The 20837-nt window shown below is 40.8% G+C and overlaps 1 protein-coding gene across 5 annotated transcripts in view; it reads right to left on the bottom strand.

Annotated features, from left to right (window-relative positions):
* ATAD2B (ATPase family AAA domain containing 2B) overlaps window positions 1-20837 on the bottom strand; it is a 153965-nt gene that overhangs the window by 25052 nt on the left and 108076 nt on the right. For 3 of the 5 annotated variants that reach the window (XM_040992903.1, XM_040992906.1, XM_040992907.1), the window contains exons 20-22: window positions 17974-18109; window positions 14612-14808; window positions 10220-10379 (exon numbers count right to left, since the gene is read on the bottom strand). In XM_040992903.1, the coding sequence (XP_040848837.1) occupies window positions 10220-10379; window positions 14612-14808; window positions 17974-18109 (493 nt within the window). The remainder of the gene's footprint in view (window positions 1-10219; window positions 10380-14611; window positions 14809-17973; window positions 18110-20837) is intronic. The other 2 variants (XM_040992904.1, XM_040992905.1) reach the window with 1 other exon arrangement.

Below are 20837 nucleotides of genomic sequence, written 5' to 3' on the forward strand. Positions count from 1 at the left end.
AGTGAGGTTTGTATATTGACATTACACCTGACAACTTTAATTCACTTACTAGTTTTAACAGCTGCTTTCTAAGTTACACAAGCTCTTCTATGTAGATATCACAATTCTACATGCAAAGATACTTAATTTCTCCCTTTCCAAGCTAGAATATTTTTAATTTTCTCACTGCACTGGCTGGAAGCTCCAGAATAACATTAGGTAACAATGGTAACAACGGGTATCTTGGCCATGTTTTTGGTATTTGAATACAGGTATAGCCTTGTGTCATTAGTATGACATTATCTTTAGGCTTCCTGTGGCTATTCTTCACTAGATAGAGAACAGTCCTTTCTATTCTCGGTTTATTGATGGTTTTTAATCAGGAATGGATGCTGGATTCTGTCAAATCCTTTTCTGTATCTACTGAGATAATCAGAAATTTTTCTGTCAACACAATCAATTACAACCGGGTTTCAAATGTTAAGGCAATCTTGCATTCCTGGGATAAATCTTACATTATATTCCTTTTTATCATATCAAGAAACAGGAGCTTCTTTTGGGTCTCCCACTTGGGTACAGGGTCCCAAGGCTTTGAGGTCATCTTCCACTGCTTTGCAAGGCTACAGGCAGGGAGTTGGATGGGAAGTAGGGCAGCTAGGACATGAAACAGCACCAATATGGATGCTGGCATTTGCAGGCAGAAGATTAGCCAGTTGAGCCAATGCACCAGTCCCCTCAAAATTCTTAAGTAACTGATACTTTACTGCCATGAAGTTGTTTGTAATATTTTCTTATTGTTCTTTTAGTATGTAGAGGATATATAATAATGTCACCTTCCTACCCTGAGCAGTTCAGCTAGAGATCAATTGCTGACCTAAAAGAGTCATTTTTGGATTTGTTTTCTATTTGTATTTTTCTCTTCTCTATCTAACTGATTTCTGAATAGATCTTTATCGTTATTTAATTTACTCTTCTTTAAGGGAAGCTAAGGTCAATGATCTGAGACATGTCTTCTTTTCTTAGTGTTAACATGCCCCCTTCTGTACTGCTCTCTAGCTGCAGCCCACAAATATGTTCCATTTTATGCAGTTCATAAACATCTTGGATTTCTTCCTTGGCAAAAAGGTTATTTAGAGGTTAGTATTTCCCTACTGGTTTGCATGAGCCAGTGATGAGAGCAGACTGAGCAGGACCAGGCTGTAGCACCCAACAGCAAGAGTTAGGACTGGGGGCCAGCTGGACCAGGAAGCTGCAGCATCTGAAGGCAAAGGCCAAGACAAGGGAGGGATTATGCCAAGTTGGGTCAGAGCAACCCCTGGCACAGACAAGATCTGTGATTGGGATCAGGCCTGACAGGGGAGCTAAGGGGATGCTCTCGCTGGGTTGTGGTCACACCAGTGAGCGCAGGGGCCAGAGTGGTGGCTGCAATCTTGTCTGGACATGGCAGCAGTCTCCTTGGCGCAGTGTAGACTGGGTCTGGAGTGTGCTAGACTCCAGCACTCACTGGTGATTGTGAGAACCAGGGTGGGGGCAGGACAGGTTAGGCTAGATCTCTGCCTCTACTGAGCCATGTATGAGCTATGTCTGTGTGTGGACTAAGCTTGGCTGCACTGTAGTACTCAACAGTAAAAATCAGAATGGGTGAGGGCCAGTCAGGAAAGGCTACTGTTCCTGTTAGGACAAGAGACGGACTGAGTAGAGCTGGTATGCACGAGATCTGACATTGGGAGAGGTTCTGATGGAGGAGCATGGCAACTCCTCTGTTGGGACAGTCCCCGCAGTACAGTGCAAGAACCAAGAAAGGGAGCAGCCCAACTAAGCCAGGTTACAGTATCCATGGGCTTACCTTTGGCTCAGGTCTGGGATTAGCCAGGCTGGACTAGTTCATATCATTCATTGGCAAATCCGAGAGCCAGAATGGTGTGTAGGTTGAGCCAGGTCAGGCTGCAATACCAGCCAGTTTACATTAGGGCCGGGACTAGGGGCTGACTGGGCTGGTTCTGCTGTAGTCGCCACCAGAGTGAGCTGGAACTGGGGGCAACCAGGCCAAGCCAGGCTACAGCACCTACTGGCAAATGCCAAGGTAAGGCAGGCCATGCCAGACTGAGCCACAATGCCAAACCACACATTGAGACCTGGGGAAAGCAGGCAAATACAGTAGGGGGGCTGCAAGGAGATAGATCCCTGCTGGCCAACTATTCCCACTGATGAGCAGGAGAGCTGGGACTGGGGGCACACCAGGCTGGGAAGGGCTACAATATCTTTTGACCTACATGTAAGCTGGATCAGAAACAACCTAGGCTGGGCAGAGTACCTACTGGAACATACATAAGCCAGAGGGGGTGAGGGTTGGTTAGGCTTTGCCACAGCATCAGCTAGTAGATGCTGACACAGAGGGGAAACTCTGTAGAGCTAAACTGCAGTACCACTTGGAGAGTGCAAGATCCAGCAATGGGAGTGTACCCAGTAGGGAAACTGTGGGCACCTCCTTCTTGAGTTGCCACTCTCACTGGTGAACATGAGAACCAGGACTGGACAGGCATGGCTTGACAAAGTGGCACTCACTGGCACATGTGTGGGCTGGACAGGTGGGCTGATTGAGTTGAACTAGGCATCAATATCCATTGACATATATGAGAGCTGAATGGGATGTGGGACAGACAGGACCAGTATGCTGTACATACATACTGGTAAGCATTGGAACTAAAGCAGGGGGTGGGTCTGGTGGCGGGGAGTGGTTACTGCAGGTCTCTCCAACTAGGCTACAACTCCCACTGATGTGCATGGGGGCTGAGTGTGTAATGGACAGGATCGGGTTGAACTATAACACCCATTAGTTTGCATAGAAGACAGGGCTGGAGACAACTGACTCAGCAATTACAATTAACAGTGTGAAGATAGGCCAATTTGAGTAGCAGACTGTACCGGACCCTGTACTGGCAAGCACACAAGAATCAGGTCTGGGATCACCTCAGATGAAGTTTCTTTGGAAATCCCCCAATTGAACCACTAGACTCAGAACTCCAACCATGGAGAAAATTGCAGGTTCCATGGTCTGACAGTGGAAAGCATGCATCAGAGCAGAGCCTCCTCAGTAGCTTAGACGGAGCAGTGGACAGCATATCCAGATGCACATGGAGGATATGGCAGCCCATTGCAGCCTGCAGAGGACACCAGATACCACAACAGAGGATGGAGAACACAACAAATCAATCAACTACCCCAGCCAAGAGTTGGCAGTGAATACATAGGCAAACGGAGACTCTAAGATGAGCTATGTCAACCAGTGGAGTCTGGAGAGATTTCATCATGTTTGGAGTGGCAAAAGAGGCAGCAATACATTAATGTTGAACTATCAATACCACTTGAGCAGGATCCTCGAAGCATGCCCCAAGTGGTGGACCCTGGGATGGTTGGGAGGCTGGGTGGGGCTTCTCTCCTTATCTCTCCCCTACCCCAGATACAGTAAAGAAAAAAGAAAATATGAAAAGAATGGTCTCACCCACATTCCTCTAGCCCTTGACCCTTCACAACCTAATCAAATATGTAAAAATTATTAAAAATAAGATTTATACAATTTTTAAAAGTTGGTATTTTGTGTTCAATTTTATTATTGTTTTAATACCACTGTAGTCAAATAACTTAATTGCAAGACTTAAATCCTTTCATATTTAATGACACTTGTTCATGGCCCAGAATACAGTCTATCTTGATAAATATTCCAATATTGGAAAGAATGTATATAGCTGCCAACATTAGGCAGTGTGTCCTATAAATGGCACTTTGGTTAAGTTGGCTGATAAGCTGTCTAAATTTCTGTACTCTCACTGATTTCCTAAGTACTGGTTGCTATTATTAAGAAAGAAAAGTACTAAAGAAAAATTACTTCTTTTTGCTGTTATATTGATTTTTGCTTCATGAGTTGGGAAATTCTGTTATCAGATGCACAAAAAGTATAGAATTATTACATCTGCTTGAAGATTATGAGATAACCTTCATATTCCCAGGTAATATTCCTTAGTCTACAGTCAATTTCATCTGATATCTACATGATTATTCCAGCTTTCCTTTTTCGGTATTGGCAATACATGCTTCTAACGTATATGTTCTTTTTTGTGGGTGCAGGAGTCTAAGCACCTGGGTCATCCTCCACTGCCTTCCCAGGCACATTAGCAGGGAGTTAGAACAACAGTGGAGCAGCAGGACTCAAACTGGCACCCAGCAAAATGCTGGACCACACAGCCACAGAACTCACACTGCTCTCCACCTTGTGAGGATCACCATCTTTTGTTACCTGAAGTCCAATGTCTACAGTTTTTATGTGTACTCGCTAGGCTTTTTTTTTTCCATGTTTCAAATGAAAGTATAAATCTGTGTTTTTCCCCATCTGCCTTAATTTTCCAACATCATTGCTCTATTTTGGAAGCTTTAAGTTGCCTCCAATTTAAGTTACTTCAAATAAACAACTACAATGAGGATCCCTAGAAGAAGTAGATAGATGGCCTTTCAAGCTGGTAATACAATGTTTATAACCTTGGTAATTCCACAGCTTTCCACCACTGGCATTCTGCCTCAAATCGAGAGGGAGAAACTGAACAACAACAATAATAATAATGTAAAAGAAGGAAAATAAAATATAAACCCATGGATTAGAGGAGGCATGTGGAACAGCAGTTAAGACATGGTTTAGTATACCCACGTGCCATATCAGAATGCCTGGGTACAAGTCTCAGTAAATCACTGAGGAAATTTTAAATTTAGCTTTATTTCCTTATTTGTTCAAGATAGCGAGCAAATACACTCTCAGCAGTTCACTCCCCAAATGCCAACAAAAGCCACAGTGAAGCCTGTCCAAAATTGGGCCAGAAATAAGATCTCCTATGTGGGTGGTGGATACACCATCACTTGAGCCAGCACCACCACCTCTCACGGTCTGTATTAGCAGGAAGTTGAGGTTGGTTGCTAGAGTTTCATATGGAACTAAGTACCCTAATTTGGCACTTTGGTGTCATGAAAAATCCATTTCAGCAATACTTTTTTAAAACTAATTTTAAAAGCATGATTACTTTTAAAGATTTATTTTTTATCCCATTTCACTTGATAATTAAGATTACAGCCTAAGTATTTACAGCTTCAGGTCATGTTTAATATTAGCAATATCAATACACTAAAAGCCTTTGTTTCAAGATTTATTTATTTTCATTGGAAAGTCAGATTTACAGACAGAGGCAGAGACAGAGAAAGGTCTTGCATCTGCTGGTTCATACCCTAAATGGTCACAATAGCTGAGGCTGAACCAATCCGAAGCTCGGAGCCAGGAGCTTCTTCTAGGCCTCCCATACAGATACAGTGTCCCAAGGCTTTAGGCCATCCTGCAGGACACAAGCAGGGAGCTGAGTGGGAAAAGGAGCAGCCAGGACATGAACCAGCACCCTGATGGGATCCTAGTGCATGCAAGGCGAGGATTTAGCCACTGAGCCATCGCGCTGGGCCCTTAATGCACATTTCTAACACATCTCCATTATGCTATTATGCTTTCATTTCATGATTTTAGCTAATTTTAGACTTCCTGAACTAGAATGTAACAAGAGAACTGATAGGAACCAGTGCTGTGGTGAGCAGGATAAGCCTTCGGCTGCAGTGCTGGCATCCCATACAGATACCAGTTCAAGTCAGTGGCCCCACTTCCCATCCAGCTCCCTGCTTGTGGCCTGGGAAAGCAGTCAAGGACAGCCTAAAGCTTTGCGACCCTGTACCCACGTGAGAGATCTGGAAGAAGCCCCAGGCTCCAGCTATAGTGGCCACTTGAGGGGTAAATCAACAGCTGGTGCTGTGCTGATCCAAAGCCAGGACTCTTCCGGGTTTCCCATGTGGGTGCAGGGTCCCAAGGCTTTGGGCCATCCTCAACTGCTTTCCCAGGCCACAAGCAGGGAGCTGGATGGGAAGCAGGGCTGCTGTTATTAGAACTGGTGCCCATATGGGATCCCAGCATGTTCAAAGTGAGAACTTTAGCTGCTAGGCCATGGTGCCAGGCCCAAAATTCTTACATTGAATTGCTAAACCCTAGCACATCCCATAATAACTGTATTTGAGGATGGTCTTCAAAAAGATTATGATAGTCAAATGAGGTCATATGATCAGGCCTAATCCAACATAACTAAGGTTCTCGTGAAGGAGGAAAACTAGAGGAGCAAAGGCTCTGTGAGCTCAAAGAGCCATCTGTCAGCCAAGAGCCAGATCTCCCGAGGAGAAAACAAACCTGCTGACACCTCCACCTTCAGAGAACACCCTCCAGACAGCTGCTGTTTCAGACACCCTGGCTGGTATAGGTGGTAACAGCCGTCCTTGCAAACTAACACAGTTATGTATAGCTGCTGACCACATGGCAGTACGTATTACGGACTGCTCCTAACTCTGATATGCATTACATCCGTCTCTCTAGAACCAAGGGTTGTCACCATCATCTTTCCATTTTAAGCACCCAGTTCAGTAGCTAATACACGATACTCACAAACAGTAATAGAAAAATGAGTGAGCTTTGTTGAAGCATAGAACTCAAGAAATTTAATAATGGCAAAAAAATTTTGAAGTGTAGTAAGAACAGACTATAGGGTAGATATCTGGGTCTTACTTCCACACAACTGGTACAAAGCAGAAGAATTTGAGGGATATATTAGTTTTGAAATGTCAGCAAAACTGGTCAAGCCTGGGTAGCAGAAGGAAGCACTGAGAGACCAGAACCAGGCGCATATAATCTATTACACAGCTATTATGCAAAAATTAGGCTCCAACACATGACACTGGCAACATGCAGACCCTGAGCCTCTGGTAACACTGTACCTAATTCTGTCCACAACACTCTTAAGGGAGAGAATCTGGATAAACACTTAAGCAGATTTCAGAAAGCTGGTTTCTGTCTTCCACGTGGATAGTAGGGTTTTTGTTTTCCCCCCCAATGGCCCAGTGTTCAACAGAACAGAACACAGTAAGCTTTCAAATACTCATGGGAGCTTGTAAAACTAATAGTACAACATTCATGTAATTTACACTTGCTACACAACAGACCCTGAGGTTATTTTTCTGATACATAATAACGGGTTCTGTTCCTAAGAAACAACAGGTCTCTTGACTGAAGATATGAAAAAAATCTGAGCACAGTCAAAATGATGCATTTGAATGATTTGTTTTTGTGTCTGAAAGGATGAAGGGGGAAAGTTACACGTGTGCCAGGTTAGTGGTAGCTGTGAGATGTAGTCATAAGCTTTTATTCAGCTATGATCTGTAGTTTAAGGTCATTGTGTACCAGAAACCAATGCTTCCCTCTTAAAAGTCACATTAGCATTAATGTAGTTATAATAATTCTTAGAGGGCGGTCTGTATTGATCTTTTCAACCAATTCTCTAAGCACTTACATCTATTCACTAAGAGTACGAAGAGAGGATTGATTATAAAATGTGGTCCAGGAGGTGCAATAAGCACAAAACAGAAAGGGTCATTCTAGAGCAAATATACAGGTACCTAAGGAATAATTTACAAAAATACTACAGCACAACTTAAATAATGATATTAACAAGAATACAAGAATCAGTTGGCTCTATGGAATACTTACCATGTACCAGGCTCTTTGCTAAGGGTTTAGCCATATTTAGGTTGAACTGTATAAAAATGGCCATTTCATAAGGACCAATATAATAAACTTTTTCATTGTATCGTTACAACCACCCCAGTTAATGAATGCTATCATTATCCCCACTTTATATTTGAAGGAGCCAAAATTTAGAAGATTTAAAGTGATTAAAGATGTAGAAATAATGCCAAGATCTGAATACAAAGCTCATGTTCTCACTACAAATTGGACAGCATCAACGAATGTCTTTGATAGTGTCTCTGATAGTGTCTTCAAAGACTATCAAGCTGAGGGTGTAGGCTTGCACACTGCTCCAAGCCCGGTACCGGCACTTGTAGGAACTGCACCTTCACACAGTCCCTAAAGCGAAGGCAGTGAAATGAGGCTGATAGCTAGGCCACACGTCACTATCAATTCTGCTGCAAGACAGCACGCAGAATGAAGGAGATCCTCTCATCCACAAAATCGCTATGCTGGTTAACAATGGGCCTACTGCCAACCATGAAAGTATTACCAAAAACTCTACAGAAAAATTTTAAAATACCAATAAACATATGTATACCAATAAATGTGTGTGTGTGTTTCATTAAGATTATGGGATTTCTAAAAGACATAAAACACATTGGCTTATAAGCATTTCCCAAAATATTACAGGAAAGAAAAATGTATAACATCATACTCATTTCTTAAAAAATAAATACACATGCATGCAATTTATATAACATGTGTGTGTATCAGGAAAGGAGGAAGAAAGAAAGAAAAACCAAATGATGGCATTATGGATTTTGGCATGTTTTCCCTTTGCTTATTTTTGTAAATTTTCCTGTTAGACATACGTAGAAAAAATCAAAAGCAAAATAAAATTACAATAAGAAAAATCTTAACAAAAAGCTTAAAACCTTTAAATATCATTTCAATTTTACAAAAATTTTATTCTGCACACTTTAACTTGGGATGGGGATATCCTCTAAATTCAGACATGAAATACCTAATTTTATGTGAAAGTAAGAAATCTGGACCATTCCACAATATCACTTGGGTGCGGAAACTCTGCCCAAGAATATAGAGCTAAATATCTTTGGTTGACAGAAATTATTAAATTAACATTTTAAAAAATGTGACATATAGGGCCTGGCATGGTAGCCTAGCAGCTAAAGTTCTCTCCTTGCACGTGCCAGGTCTCATATGGCACCAGTTCTAATCCCAGCAGCCCCACTTCCCATCCAGCTCCCTGGTTGAGACCTGGGAAAGCAGGTGAGGACAGCCCAAAGCATTGGGACCCTGCATCTGCATGGGAGACCTGGAAGAGGCTCCTGGTTCCTGGCTTCAAATTGGTACAGCTCCAGCTATAGTGGCCACTTGGGGAGTGATTAAGCAGACAGAAGATCTTCCTCTCTATATATCTGACTTTCCAATTAAAAAAGAAAAAACCTTTTTAAAAAAGTGACATATAAGCACCAACGTGGTGGCATGGCATATTAATCCTCCACCTGCAGATGTCAGCATCCCCTTTGGGTGCCCATCCATGTCCTGGCTGTTCCATTTCCAATCTAGCTATCTGCTAATGGCCTGGGAAAGCAGCAGAAGATGGCCTGAGTGCTTAGGATCCTGCACCCCTGTGGCAGATGCAGAAAAACCTCCTTGCTCCTAGCTTCAGACCAACCCATCTCTGGCCACTGTGGCCATGTGGGAAATGAAGCAGTGGATAGAAGATTCTGTCTGGACCCTAGTTCTGTAACACTATTTTCAAGTAAAATCAACAAATGTTTTAAAAAAAAAAAAAGCGGTTTATTTGTGTATTACCTGCATAAGGAAATAAAATGCTCAATAGTATGAGGAAGTAAAACGGGTACTGACAGCTGCAAGCGACACAGCACTATCAGTCAGGCCTAGTACGCTCATGATAAACAGAACATCACAACTCCCCAACATCAGAGAAGCCCACTCTGCCCCTGACAGGTCAAGACAAAATTACACTCCTTCAGTATCCCCTCTGAATAGACAGAAAAAAACCAACCAAACAACCAAAAAACAAACCCCACAATCGGAATCCTATCCTGGCTAGTATGAATGACTGATTCTTCCTTGCCACAGCTTTAACCTTACTGCATTCTTCTCGCCTTGTGAGTTCCTACAGTATCTAATGTCAAAATTACCCCATTGCTCCTTCCAGCATCCATCCATTGCAAAGCCCTACTTCCTTCCATTTTCCCCAGCAACAAAAGACAGCTCAAGTCCTTGGGTTGTTTCCACCCACTTGGGAGACCCAGACTGAGTCCCAGACCCCTGTTTCAGCCTAGCACTGCCCAGGGTTGAGGGCATTTAATAAGCGAATCAGAGGACAGAGATTCTCTGTCTGTTGGTCTTTATTGCTTTCTGTGTCTTTCTCTGCTTCTCAAGTACATAGAATTAAATAAATAAAAACTTACAAAAAGTAGAAGGAAAATGAAGAACCCAAACCCTGAACGTAATGCCTGTTGTAACTATAAAACCCTTTAATTTAAGCACACGTCTAAAAGTAGATGATTTGCTTGTCGCGAAGAAAATTTCCAAATATAATAACAGGTCATAAAATGATCTACATAAAACACTGCTGATCAAGTGAACTCTTACCTCCTGGGTCCTTGTCGGGATTGTACTCTAAAGCATTGCTACAGATGAGGTCAATATCTTGCAGAAAATCCTTAGCAGTCAAGTAATTATGTTTATCAATTTTAGTTATCACTGTTGATAAATCCATTGGTTCCTTGATTACTTCTAGATAATCTGAAACCTGAAACAAATAAGATTGTTTGATGAAAATTATTTCTGGTGTTCATGTGAACTACTTAGTCTTGAAAAACACAAAGTTTCTTAAAATTAAATATAGAAACTTAAGAAATAGTCACAGATAAGGATATAAATACAGTGCTATGTATGTTACTAAAGTTACTGTTATACTTTCCATGAAAAATGTCAGTTTCCAAGTCATATATAAATCAACTGAAACGTTTGTCTTCTTGAAATCTCAAACTGTCAGCTTTTTGTGTTGTTCTTAAAATTCATTAGGCATTCTGGGAATAGACTATAGTGTTACAAGCAGTCAATAACCATCAATAAACATTACCTCAAGGAAAGAAAAAGAAATAGAAAACGATATAAGCATAGATTTTCATATTAGAAAAGTTCTTTCTATATATCTCCCAAAAACTTTAAGCAAAAAAATTTTCTTTTTCTATTTCACTTTTCTAGCATGAATTATTCCATGGAAAGTATTTCCACTCCTTTGGAGTCATTACAAAACTCTGAGTCAATTATTGCTTTTTGTGACTAGTGAAAGATTTGCTGGACTTGTCCTTATATTTAAACAACCTCAAAAAAACAAAACAAAACCATTTTGTCTCATGTGCTAATTTCCAGAAGATAACCCAAAGTAGGAGACATTAAAGGGTTAATGTCACCCGACCAATAAGAAAGTGCCAGCAACTAATATATCCATTGGTGCCTCCCACTCGAACCTCAAATTGAATGATCAGTGTTAAGAGCAATCTTGACGATAACAACTGAAACTAGTTCAAGACCAATTTTTAAGAAGATGATCTTTTTTCTGTTCTGTGAGAGTTACTTTTCAGTTTCAGATGGCAACCGAACTATGACCTTTTAATTTACACATACACACATGCAACACACACATACATATGCTTTTACAATTTTAAGATTACTATTAAAACATTAAGGGATGTGTGTACATGTTTAAATTCTTTTTTGGCACCTTAAAAGCTGAAAAGTCAGTCTCCTTACACAGGAGATAGTAGTGCTACACCGGACAAGCAGTAAGCTCTTAAGAAATTGGTAGGATTACAGATTTGGTACCGGTATATTTGGGTACATTAGAAATTGTTTTGTAAACTGACGGATAATAAAAATTTGTAAAAATCACAAAATTTTAGAATTTATGTTTATCTTAAATTGAATGTTTATTTTCTGAATTTTTCTCTATTGACTCCTTTGGAATTTGACACAATTTATAGATTATTCAAATTTGAATATAAACATTTACATTCTAGATTTTCTAAATGCTGCCTTGTCCCTCCCTCTTTGTCCTCCTATTAAACTGTTCCTTCAATTTTTTTTGAAGATTTATTTTATTCTTATTTGAAAACTGGCATTACAAAGAGGAGGACAAATATAGGAAGAAACAGAGGGAGGTGTTCTATCCACTGGTTCACTTCCCAAATGGCCACAATGGCTGGAGCTAAATCAATCCTAAACCGGGAGCCAGGAGCTTTGGGGTGTGCCACATGGGTGTGTAGGGCCTGAAGGATCTGAGCCATCCTTCAATGTTTTCCCAGGCCATATCCAGGAAACATATTGGAACTAAAGCAGTCAACTGTTCACCATATGGGATGCCAGGGCTGTAGATAGAAGCTTATCCCATGACGCCAGCTCGTAGTTTTAAAATACACAAAAGGGTGCTGAGCATTGTGGCATAGTAGGTTAAGCTGCCCCCCTGAGGCACAAGCATCCCAAATCCAGGAGCCAGTCCAGTCCCATATGTTCTACCCTAGTTCCTGGCATCAACTTGGCCCAGACAGACTTATTTTTTTTAATTGGAAAGTCAGATAAACAAAGGAGGAGAGACTTCCCTTTAAGGAGTAAGCCCATAGATAGAAGATCTTTCTGTATATCATGGTATCTTTCAAATAAGGAAGGCAGGGGCCCAGAGCAGTAACCTAGAGGCTAAATTTCTCACCTTGCACACACTGGGATTGCAAATAGGCACCAGTTCTAATTCCCACTTCCCTTCCTGCTCCCTGCTTGTAGCCTGGGAAAGCAATTGAGGACGGCCCAAAGCTTTGGAACTCTGCACCCATGTGGGAGACCCAGAAGAGGCTCCAGGCTCCTAGTTTCAGATTGGCATAGCTCTGGCCATTGCAGTCACTTAGGGAGTGAATCAACAGATAGATAATCTTCCTCTCTGTCTTTCCTCCTTTGTTTATCTGACTTTCCAATTTAAAAAAATAAATATTTAAATAAATAAGGCAAGAAGAAAGGGAAGGAGAGAAGGAAAGACTGAGGGATAGAGAGGGTAGGTAGAATACAGGAGGAAAGAAAAGATGAGGAAAAAAAGAGCAGCCCATTGAAGCGGCAGGGAACAAAATTATTATCTTGACAATTTCTGACTCCTTCCATTGCTACTTTACTCTTGATTTATAAAACTGCCATTCTAGGGTCCAAAGCGGTAGCCTGGTACCTAAAGTCCGCGCACTGCACATGCCAGGATCCCATATGGGCACCAGTTCGTATCCTGGCAGCCCCACTTCCCATCCAGCTCCCTGCTTGTGGCCTGGGAAAGCAGTTGAGGATGGCCCAAAGCCTTGGGATCCTTCACCCACGTGGGAGACCTGGAAAAGGCTCCAGGCTCCTGGCTTCAGATCAGCACAGCTCTGGCCACTGCGGCTGCTATGGGAGTGAATCATAGGACAGAATATCTCCCTCTCTGTCTCTCCTCCTCTCTGTATATCTGACTTTCCAATAAAAATAAAATAAATCTTTTTTTAAAAACCTGTTATTCTATACAGATAGTGTTTGAGTTTTGGCAATCTTTAAAAAGGAAAATAGTTTTGTTGAGTAAATACAAAACTCTTTTTTACCAGCAATGGAGGTTAACCTGGGGACAAGTTCTTATCCTTTAGGAAATGCCAGAGTTAAAACATACAAGGTTTGTGTTCCTATAAACGATAATCATTAAAAGGAACTGTGAGCTTTTAAGATTATCTGACAATATGAGGGGGATGGGGAGAAGAGGAAGAATCCAGAAATGTAGAGTAACATTTATTCATTAGAAAAGCCAATTAGATATGTGCTAGAAAAGGATATAATGTAGCTAAGATGTAATATAAAGAATGTGGACCTTGACTGTAAAATAACCGTCAAGTCTTGGCCATGTCACCTACCAACAAGCCCCAGTTTCCTGAAAAATAATGACATCACCACCTTGTAAAGTTATTGAAGAAGATACAGAAAAAATATATATATATGGATCGTGGATAAATATAAAAATAAATTACTAATAGTGTCTTTATTCCAAAAAAAGGGGAAAAAAATGTTCAGAATTGCAGGGGGTATAGGGATTGCAGAATCTAATACAATGCCAGCTCATTCTTCCAAGTCAGAGATGAGGTAATGGTGCCAAAGGAATCCACTCAGACCCAAAGCACAGATTTCACAATCAGATATATTACTAAGCTGAATCTTTCATAATTCAAAAATTTCTTAAAAAGAAGGAAAAAACTAAAACTGAAAACACCAAAGCTGTTCAAACATGGAATCTTAGCTATAAGAAGGCTAGTAAAGATTACATTATACTCATTCATATTCTATATTATCCCAGGATAAAAAAAATTAACCAGCAGTAAGTATTGTTATAGTAGATTCCAAATGGAAAATTTCTGTTCTCATCATCAAAAATCATGCTCCCACAAGAACATAAAACAATACACATAGAGAGTGAGAAATTTTCCACTGGGAGCAGAGAAAAATCCTTGGAAAAATAATTTCTTTAGCTGCATATGATGTGCTTAGCTTCAAACAGCATTTTGGTCACAGACATTTCCAAGCCACCTACTCTGTGAGATACATGTAATGTGGGAAATGCCAGTATTAATTAGCACTGATTTGTTAACACCAATGTTCTTCGTGAAAGTAGGATTTATCCTGGAATAAAAATAGTCCACTATGGATTAAATGACTAAAATGGCTTTTAATCCTCTCGCTAAATTGAAGAGTAAGAGATCACACAGATCAGACGTATTCAAATCGGTCACTAATTTCATCCAAATATCACCAGATCTTTGCTGATGACATCGGTAGTTATTACATGGATTAAAGTTTTACGGGCTAGCGGTAAATTCATCCATGCCTTGGATATTTTTTTTTCCTTCCAAAAAAAGATGTCAATATTGTTTTCTTTTAGCCAATATTGTTTTCTTCAACTTCACTGTTTGCACACTACTGACACAAGACCTCTTCAATATCCACCGGTTTGCTGAAGATGTTGAAGCGTTTATCTGCAGCCAGCCTCTTGGTCACATCCCTGAGGAACAGCCGCAGCTCTCGCAGAGTGTTTTCCTCCTGGTCCTCCATCCGAGTTTTTTCTGATTCGGATAACTGACGAGGTGGAGAAGGCAGTGCAAGAGGAAGCACTTCCATAGCACAAAGAGCTGAAGAAAACACGGTAAAGTTAGGCTCTACACAGTGGGCTCAGCCCCAGGGACTTCCCTGCCATTCTCTCCAAATGTTCTTTAAACAGAAATCACAAATGTATGTGAACTCAGCAAATCATGGAAGCAGCAATAAAAATGGAAACAAGTAATCTAGGGAAAGGCCTCAGTTTAAAATTCATAGCTTCTTAAAAGGCCAAACGCTATCATTAAATAACCTAAGAATGAAATACTACATGTACTTCATGTGAATTATCTCAAATTTACATAAATATTTTTAAATACAAAATGCTGATTTTCTTAAGTCAACCTCATTAAGCTGTTTCTCAACATGACTTGCCTTAGATGTATGAAAAGTATACCAGGTAAGCAATGGTTCTTTCATCCTTTCTGATCTTATATAAGTCCCCTACCCTCATATTATGAGTATCACACAACAGGAATAATGAATGCACCTGAAAAGTCAGTGATGGGGGGGTAGAGAATTAAAAAAAAAAAATCCTAAAAACATAAAGAAAATGCAAAGTCAGTCTAAGGCCCAGTGCAATGGTTCAGTTGGCTAGTCCTCCCCTTGCAAGTGCCAGGATACCACATGGGCACTAGTTCATGTCCTGGCAGTTCCACTTTCCATCCGGCTCCCTACTTGTGGCCTGGGAACGCAGTCAAGGACAACCCAAACCCTTGGAACGCTGCACCCATGTGGGAGACCTGGAACAGGCCCTGGGCTCCTGGCTTCTAATCATTTCTGCTCTAGCCATTGCAGCCACCTGGGGCTAAATCAACAGATGGAAGATCTTCCTCTCTGTTTCTCCTCTCTGTAAATCTGTCTTTCCAGTAAAATTTAAAATAAATCAAAAGAAAGAAAGAAAGAAAGAAAGAAAGAAAGAAAGAAAGAAAGAAAGAAAGAAAGAAAGAAAGAAAGAAAGAAAGAAAGAGTGAGCATTACATCATATTTTTGCCTGATGGGTTTTTTTATTTTTGATATTTACATACTTGAGAAGGAGGCATGGCCATGTGAACCACTGATCAGGACCTCAATCTTAACATGAAAAATTCAGATTTACGGAAATAAAATATATCAAAGAGAATGAAAGATTAATCATTTTCATAATGAAATATTTGAAAATACTGATATTTATATTAAAAGAATGATCTGAAGGTATAATTAAATGTGAATGTCTCAAAGTTTTAATACAGAAATACCTGAAATTAAAGCAAGCTGATAGACTTATTTTAATGGTCAACATTACAGCACAGCAAGTTAATCCTGCACTTTGAACACAGGCAGCCTGTGTAAGTGCCACTTCTGACACAGCTCCCTGCCAACATGCCTGGGAAAGGCAGTGAGGGAAATGGCCAGGGACTTAGGTCCCTGGACCTACTTGAGAAGCTCAAATGGAGCTCCAGGCTCTTGGTTTTGGCCTGGCCCAGTGTAAGCCATTCCAGCTATGTAGGGAGTGAAGCAATGATGAAGATGGATCTCCTTCTGCAAACCCCAGTCTCTCTATACATATAATTGTGAAAAGTTAGAACACTAAAGAATAGTAAATAATTAAAATGTTGAATAATATAATTAATGAAAAACTAAAAAACAGATGTCAAAGAACACGGAACAGTAAGGAGCTGCATGGGCGTGGAGTAGTTTTAGTATGCCACAAGAATGGCCACAGGTCAGGCATGCAGCACTGCGGTCAAGATGCCACTTTGGACACTAGTGTCCCGTGTCACACTATCTGGAACCAAATTCCAGCTCTGCTGTTAATTCCTGTAAACACACATTCTGGGAGGCAGCAGATGATGGTCCAAGGGCTTGGATGTCTGCCTTCCATATGGGGGACCCAAACTGAGTCCAAGCTCCTGGCTTTAGCCTGGCCCAGCCTGGGCTGTCATGGACATTTGAAGAATGAATCAGGAGATACAAGAACTCTCTCAGAGGTCTCTCTCTCCCCACACCTCTCCCTTTCCCTTTGCTTTTCAAGTAAACAAATAAACAATCTTTTAAAATTTCAAGCTTAAAAAAATGATAGTGAGAAACATAAAAGAATAAGGAGAGGGACCAGCTTTGTGGTGCAGCATATTAAGGCGTGGACTGCAACACCAGCATCCCATATGTGCATTGGTTTGTGTACCAGCTGCCCTATTTCCAATTCAATTCCTTGCTCATGGGCCTGGGAAAGCAATGGAAGATGGCTCAAGTGCTTGGGCCCCAGTCACCACAGGGTAGTTGGGATGAAGTTCTTAGCACCTGGCCTTGGCCTGTCCTAGCCTGGGCTATTGCAGTCATTTGGAGACTGAACTAACAAATGAAAGCTCTCTTTCTCTATCCCTCCCCTCTCTCCATCACACTGCCTTTTAAACCAATCAATCAATCAATTTTTGAAAGGGTGGGAAGAACAAGGGGAAAGAGGCTTAAAAGTTTTTTTTTTTAACCTAGCAGAACTGCTACTTCCTAGAAGTGAACTTTATGCTTTATGCATTTTTAAGATTAAGAAACTCTTTTGACTGACTTAGAATGCGTTTGTCACTTAAGTAACTAAAATCTGACATGCCCTTGAAGCTCCATTTAATACTATGAGTCCAAGCCCAAAAAATCGTACTGAATTTTATTTTGAAATATAATAATTAAATATTTATTTTTAGTAAAATACTCATTAGAATAAATAACTTGATTCATTTTAATGCTTAAAATAAAGCCATGACAGATTTCCAGAAGTCTGAAACATGCTACATAACATGTGCTAACGTAACATTGAAAATTGATCAATGAACAAAACAGAAAGGACAAATATCCTAGTAGCTCTTGGCCTGTGAAATTAATTCCAGTCCATAAAACAATTCACACAACATCTGGTGGTCGTAACTGCCAGTTCAACACCAGAAGGATGTTGTGAGCCTCAGAATGTGAAACCCACCACAGGATAAGAAGTGACTGCTGCAGAACTATGTTTTCTCTGTAAAACTTGAACAAGAATGTCCCTCCTGATCTCAAGGTAGGTGAAAACAATGGCCACTTCCTCTGGCATCCATAAAAAGACACCAAACAGAATCTGACAAAGTGTCTTACTCCCATGAAGAAAAGGTTAGAATTGATTAACACCAACAAGAAACATTTCCTATTTCCACCATCCGTCCCCTCCATTTTCCTAAAGATTTGAGGAATTTTACCAGTGTGTTTCCTTCGTGGTGGAGCCATTGAGGCCTGATTGAGAATTAATTCTTGGAAAAATTTTCTTCTGTCTTCTTCAATAGGCCTTTGAATATATAACACCTCTTCATACTGAATTCTAAAGATACATTTAACCTACACATACACACACAGACACACAAAGATATCAAATAGAGAATTAAAAGTTCATATACATCAAATTACTATTTTTTCAACTCCAGTACAATTTTCAATATTCACAAAATATTCAGAAGGGTAACCTGTTGACAGGTTTGACCTCAGGGACTGCACAAGAATGGGAGAGTATCCAGTTGCCCAAGTCACTAACAAACAACACTGTATCTCAGAAAGGCATCAGATAACAGGAAAGAGGGCAACTGAATCCAAGTACCAGCTGAGAAGTAATTATCTAGAGGCTTCAGCAGAAAGCTGAAAGGCTGTTAACATCTGCATTTATTATCCACTGACTTCTTCTTCTATCCTTTCCTTACCAAGTTTGTTCCATTATACTTTCTGTCATCTGGTTGCACTGCAAATAAATTATTCCTCTTGCCTCTTCAAAGAGTGCCCCATATTACTACATTCAAGGAAAACTCCAAAACAAAATGAGCTGGTTGTTCTCATATCTTTTGGGTCCTTCCCCCAGTGATTTACCCATCTTCCTCTGTCTTGAAAACCTAACAGAGGGCCTGGTGGCATGGCCTAGCAGCTAAAGTCCTCACCTTGAATGCACTGGGATCCCATATGGACACCGGTTCTGATCCCGGCAGCTCCACTTCCCCTGCAGCTCCCTGCTTGTGGCATGGGAAAGTAGTTGAGGATGGCTCAAGGCCTTGGGACCCTGCACCCACGTGGGAGACCTGGAAGAAGTTCCTGGCTCCTGGCTTTGGATCGGCATAGCATCGGCCATTGAACTCACTTGGGGAGTGAATCATAGGACGGAAGATCTTCCTCTCTGTCTCTCCTCCTCTCTGTATATCTCACTTTCCAATAAACAAATAAATCTTTAAAAAAAGAAAACCTAACAGAACTTGGACCATGCGGCGCCTTGAACACGCCGGGATACTATATGGGCACCGGTTCTAATCCCGGCAGCTCCACTTCCCATCCAGCTCCCTACTTGTGGCCTGGGAAAGCAGTCGAGAATGGCGCAAAACCTTGGGACCCTGCACCCAGGTGGGAGACCTGGAAGAAGTTCCTGGTTCCCGGCTTCGGATTGGCGCAGCACCAGCCGTTGCGCTCACTCAGGGAGTGAATCATCGGACAGAAGATCTTCCTTTCTGTCTCGCCTCCTCTCTGTATATCTGACTTTGTAATAAAAATAATAAATACATCTTTAAAAAAACGAAAGCCTAACAGAACTCAATATTCGAAAAAGACCGTACCTTTGGTCAATAAGAGCAAACCACTCAGTTTTGGCTCTAAATATTCTTCCTTCTGATAATTGTCAACATGGTGCTCAACTTTGTAAATTCATAAGTGTATCAAGAGTAAACCCACAATAATCCACTAACATTCTTGCCAGATTATAACCAATAGCTCAGAATCTATCCCCTATAAAAATTCTTCTCTAGTTCACTCATAACCTTATCCTCAAACAGTTCTAGCCTCAAATTTCACACCATAACAGAAAACTTTCAAAATTTCCTAAATACATCATGTTCTCTTTCACACTGGCTCACTCTCATCACACTAGTATTTATCCATGCTGCTCACTCTTTCCCTAACCCATCCATCCATTTATCTATCTTCCTTCCTTCCTTCCTTTATTTAACTGGGAAGGCAGAGAAAGAGGGACAGAGAAAGATCTTCCACCCTTGGTTCACTATCCAAATGGCTACAACACTCAGAGCTGAGTCGATCCAAAGCCAGGAGCGTCTTTCAGGTTTCCCATGCATTGACAGGATTCCAAAAGTTGGGCATCTTCCACTGCTTTCCCAGGCAGTAAGCAGGGAGCTGGATAGGAAGTAGAGCAGCCAGGACAGAAACCAGCACCCACACAGGTTGCTGGTGCTTGCAAGTAGATTAGCCTATTGAGCCACTGTACTAGCCCTCCTGAACCCATCTTTTAATTCTCTTCTCAAGTAACAGTAATGCTTTCCCAAATTTTCCTAGATGTGCCAAAGTATATCTTCAAAAAGTTCTCATTAAACTTTTTTATTTAAAATAGCTGAGTGATTCTAAGTATATTTATATAATTGTACAGCCATCACTTCAGTTTTAGAGCATCTCCATTACTCTAAATTTTCTGGGTGCCTATATGCAGTCAATTACCAGTCCCATTCACATGCTCCTGCCTAATTTCCACTATTTTGCTGTTTGTCTCAAAAAAAAAAAAAAACCATGTCTCTACCAGAAACTTCAAACTGGTAGACTTCTGTGTCTGCCTTTTCTCAGCATTTATCTTCAGCTCCATTCAACTTATAGTGTGCATCAGAATTTTATAACACTAATTGCTGACTAGAATTTCACCATATAGTCACTAATTGATTAGTGACCATTTAAATCGTTCCTATACTGAGGCTATTGTGATTAACACAACCAGGTACACCTGCATATGGACGTCCATGTAACCATGTTTCCATTTCTCTTGCGCAGATACCTAAGAGTAGAATTACTGAGTCATATCACAAATTTCTCTTTAACTTTGAAAAAGGTGGCTACATCATTTCACTCTGCCGCCAGCATATACAAGGAGCTCCACTTACATCCTCACTACCACTTTCATTGCTGTCTTTTTGAGTATAACTATTCTAGTGGGTTACACTGGTTATCGTATTACTTACATGGTAATGCTGTCAGGAATCTTTTTACTTACAAAATGGAAGATCATAAGAGGAGTCATATGATATTCAACCTTCCG

Source organism: Ochotona curzoniae, unplaced genomic scaffold (genome assembly GCF_017591425.1).
Source record: "Ochotona curzoniae isolate NIBS_2020 unplaced genomic scaffold, NIBS_Ocur_1.0 contig_883, whole genome shotgun sequence".
Lineage (NCBI taxonomy): Eukaryota > Metazoa > Chordata > Mammalia > Lagomorpha > Ochotonidae > Ochotona > Ochotona curzoniae.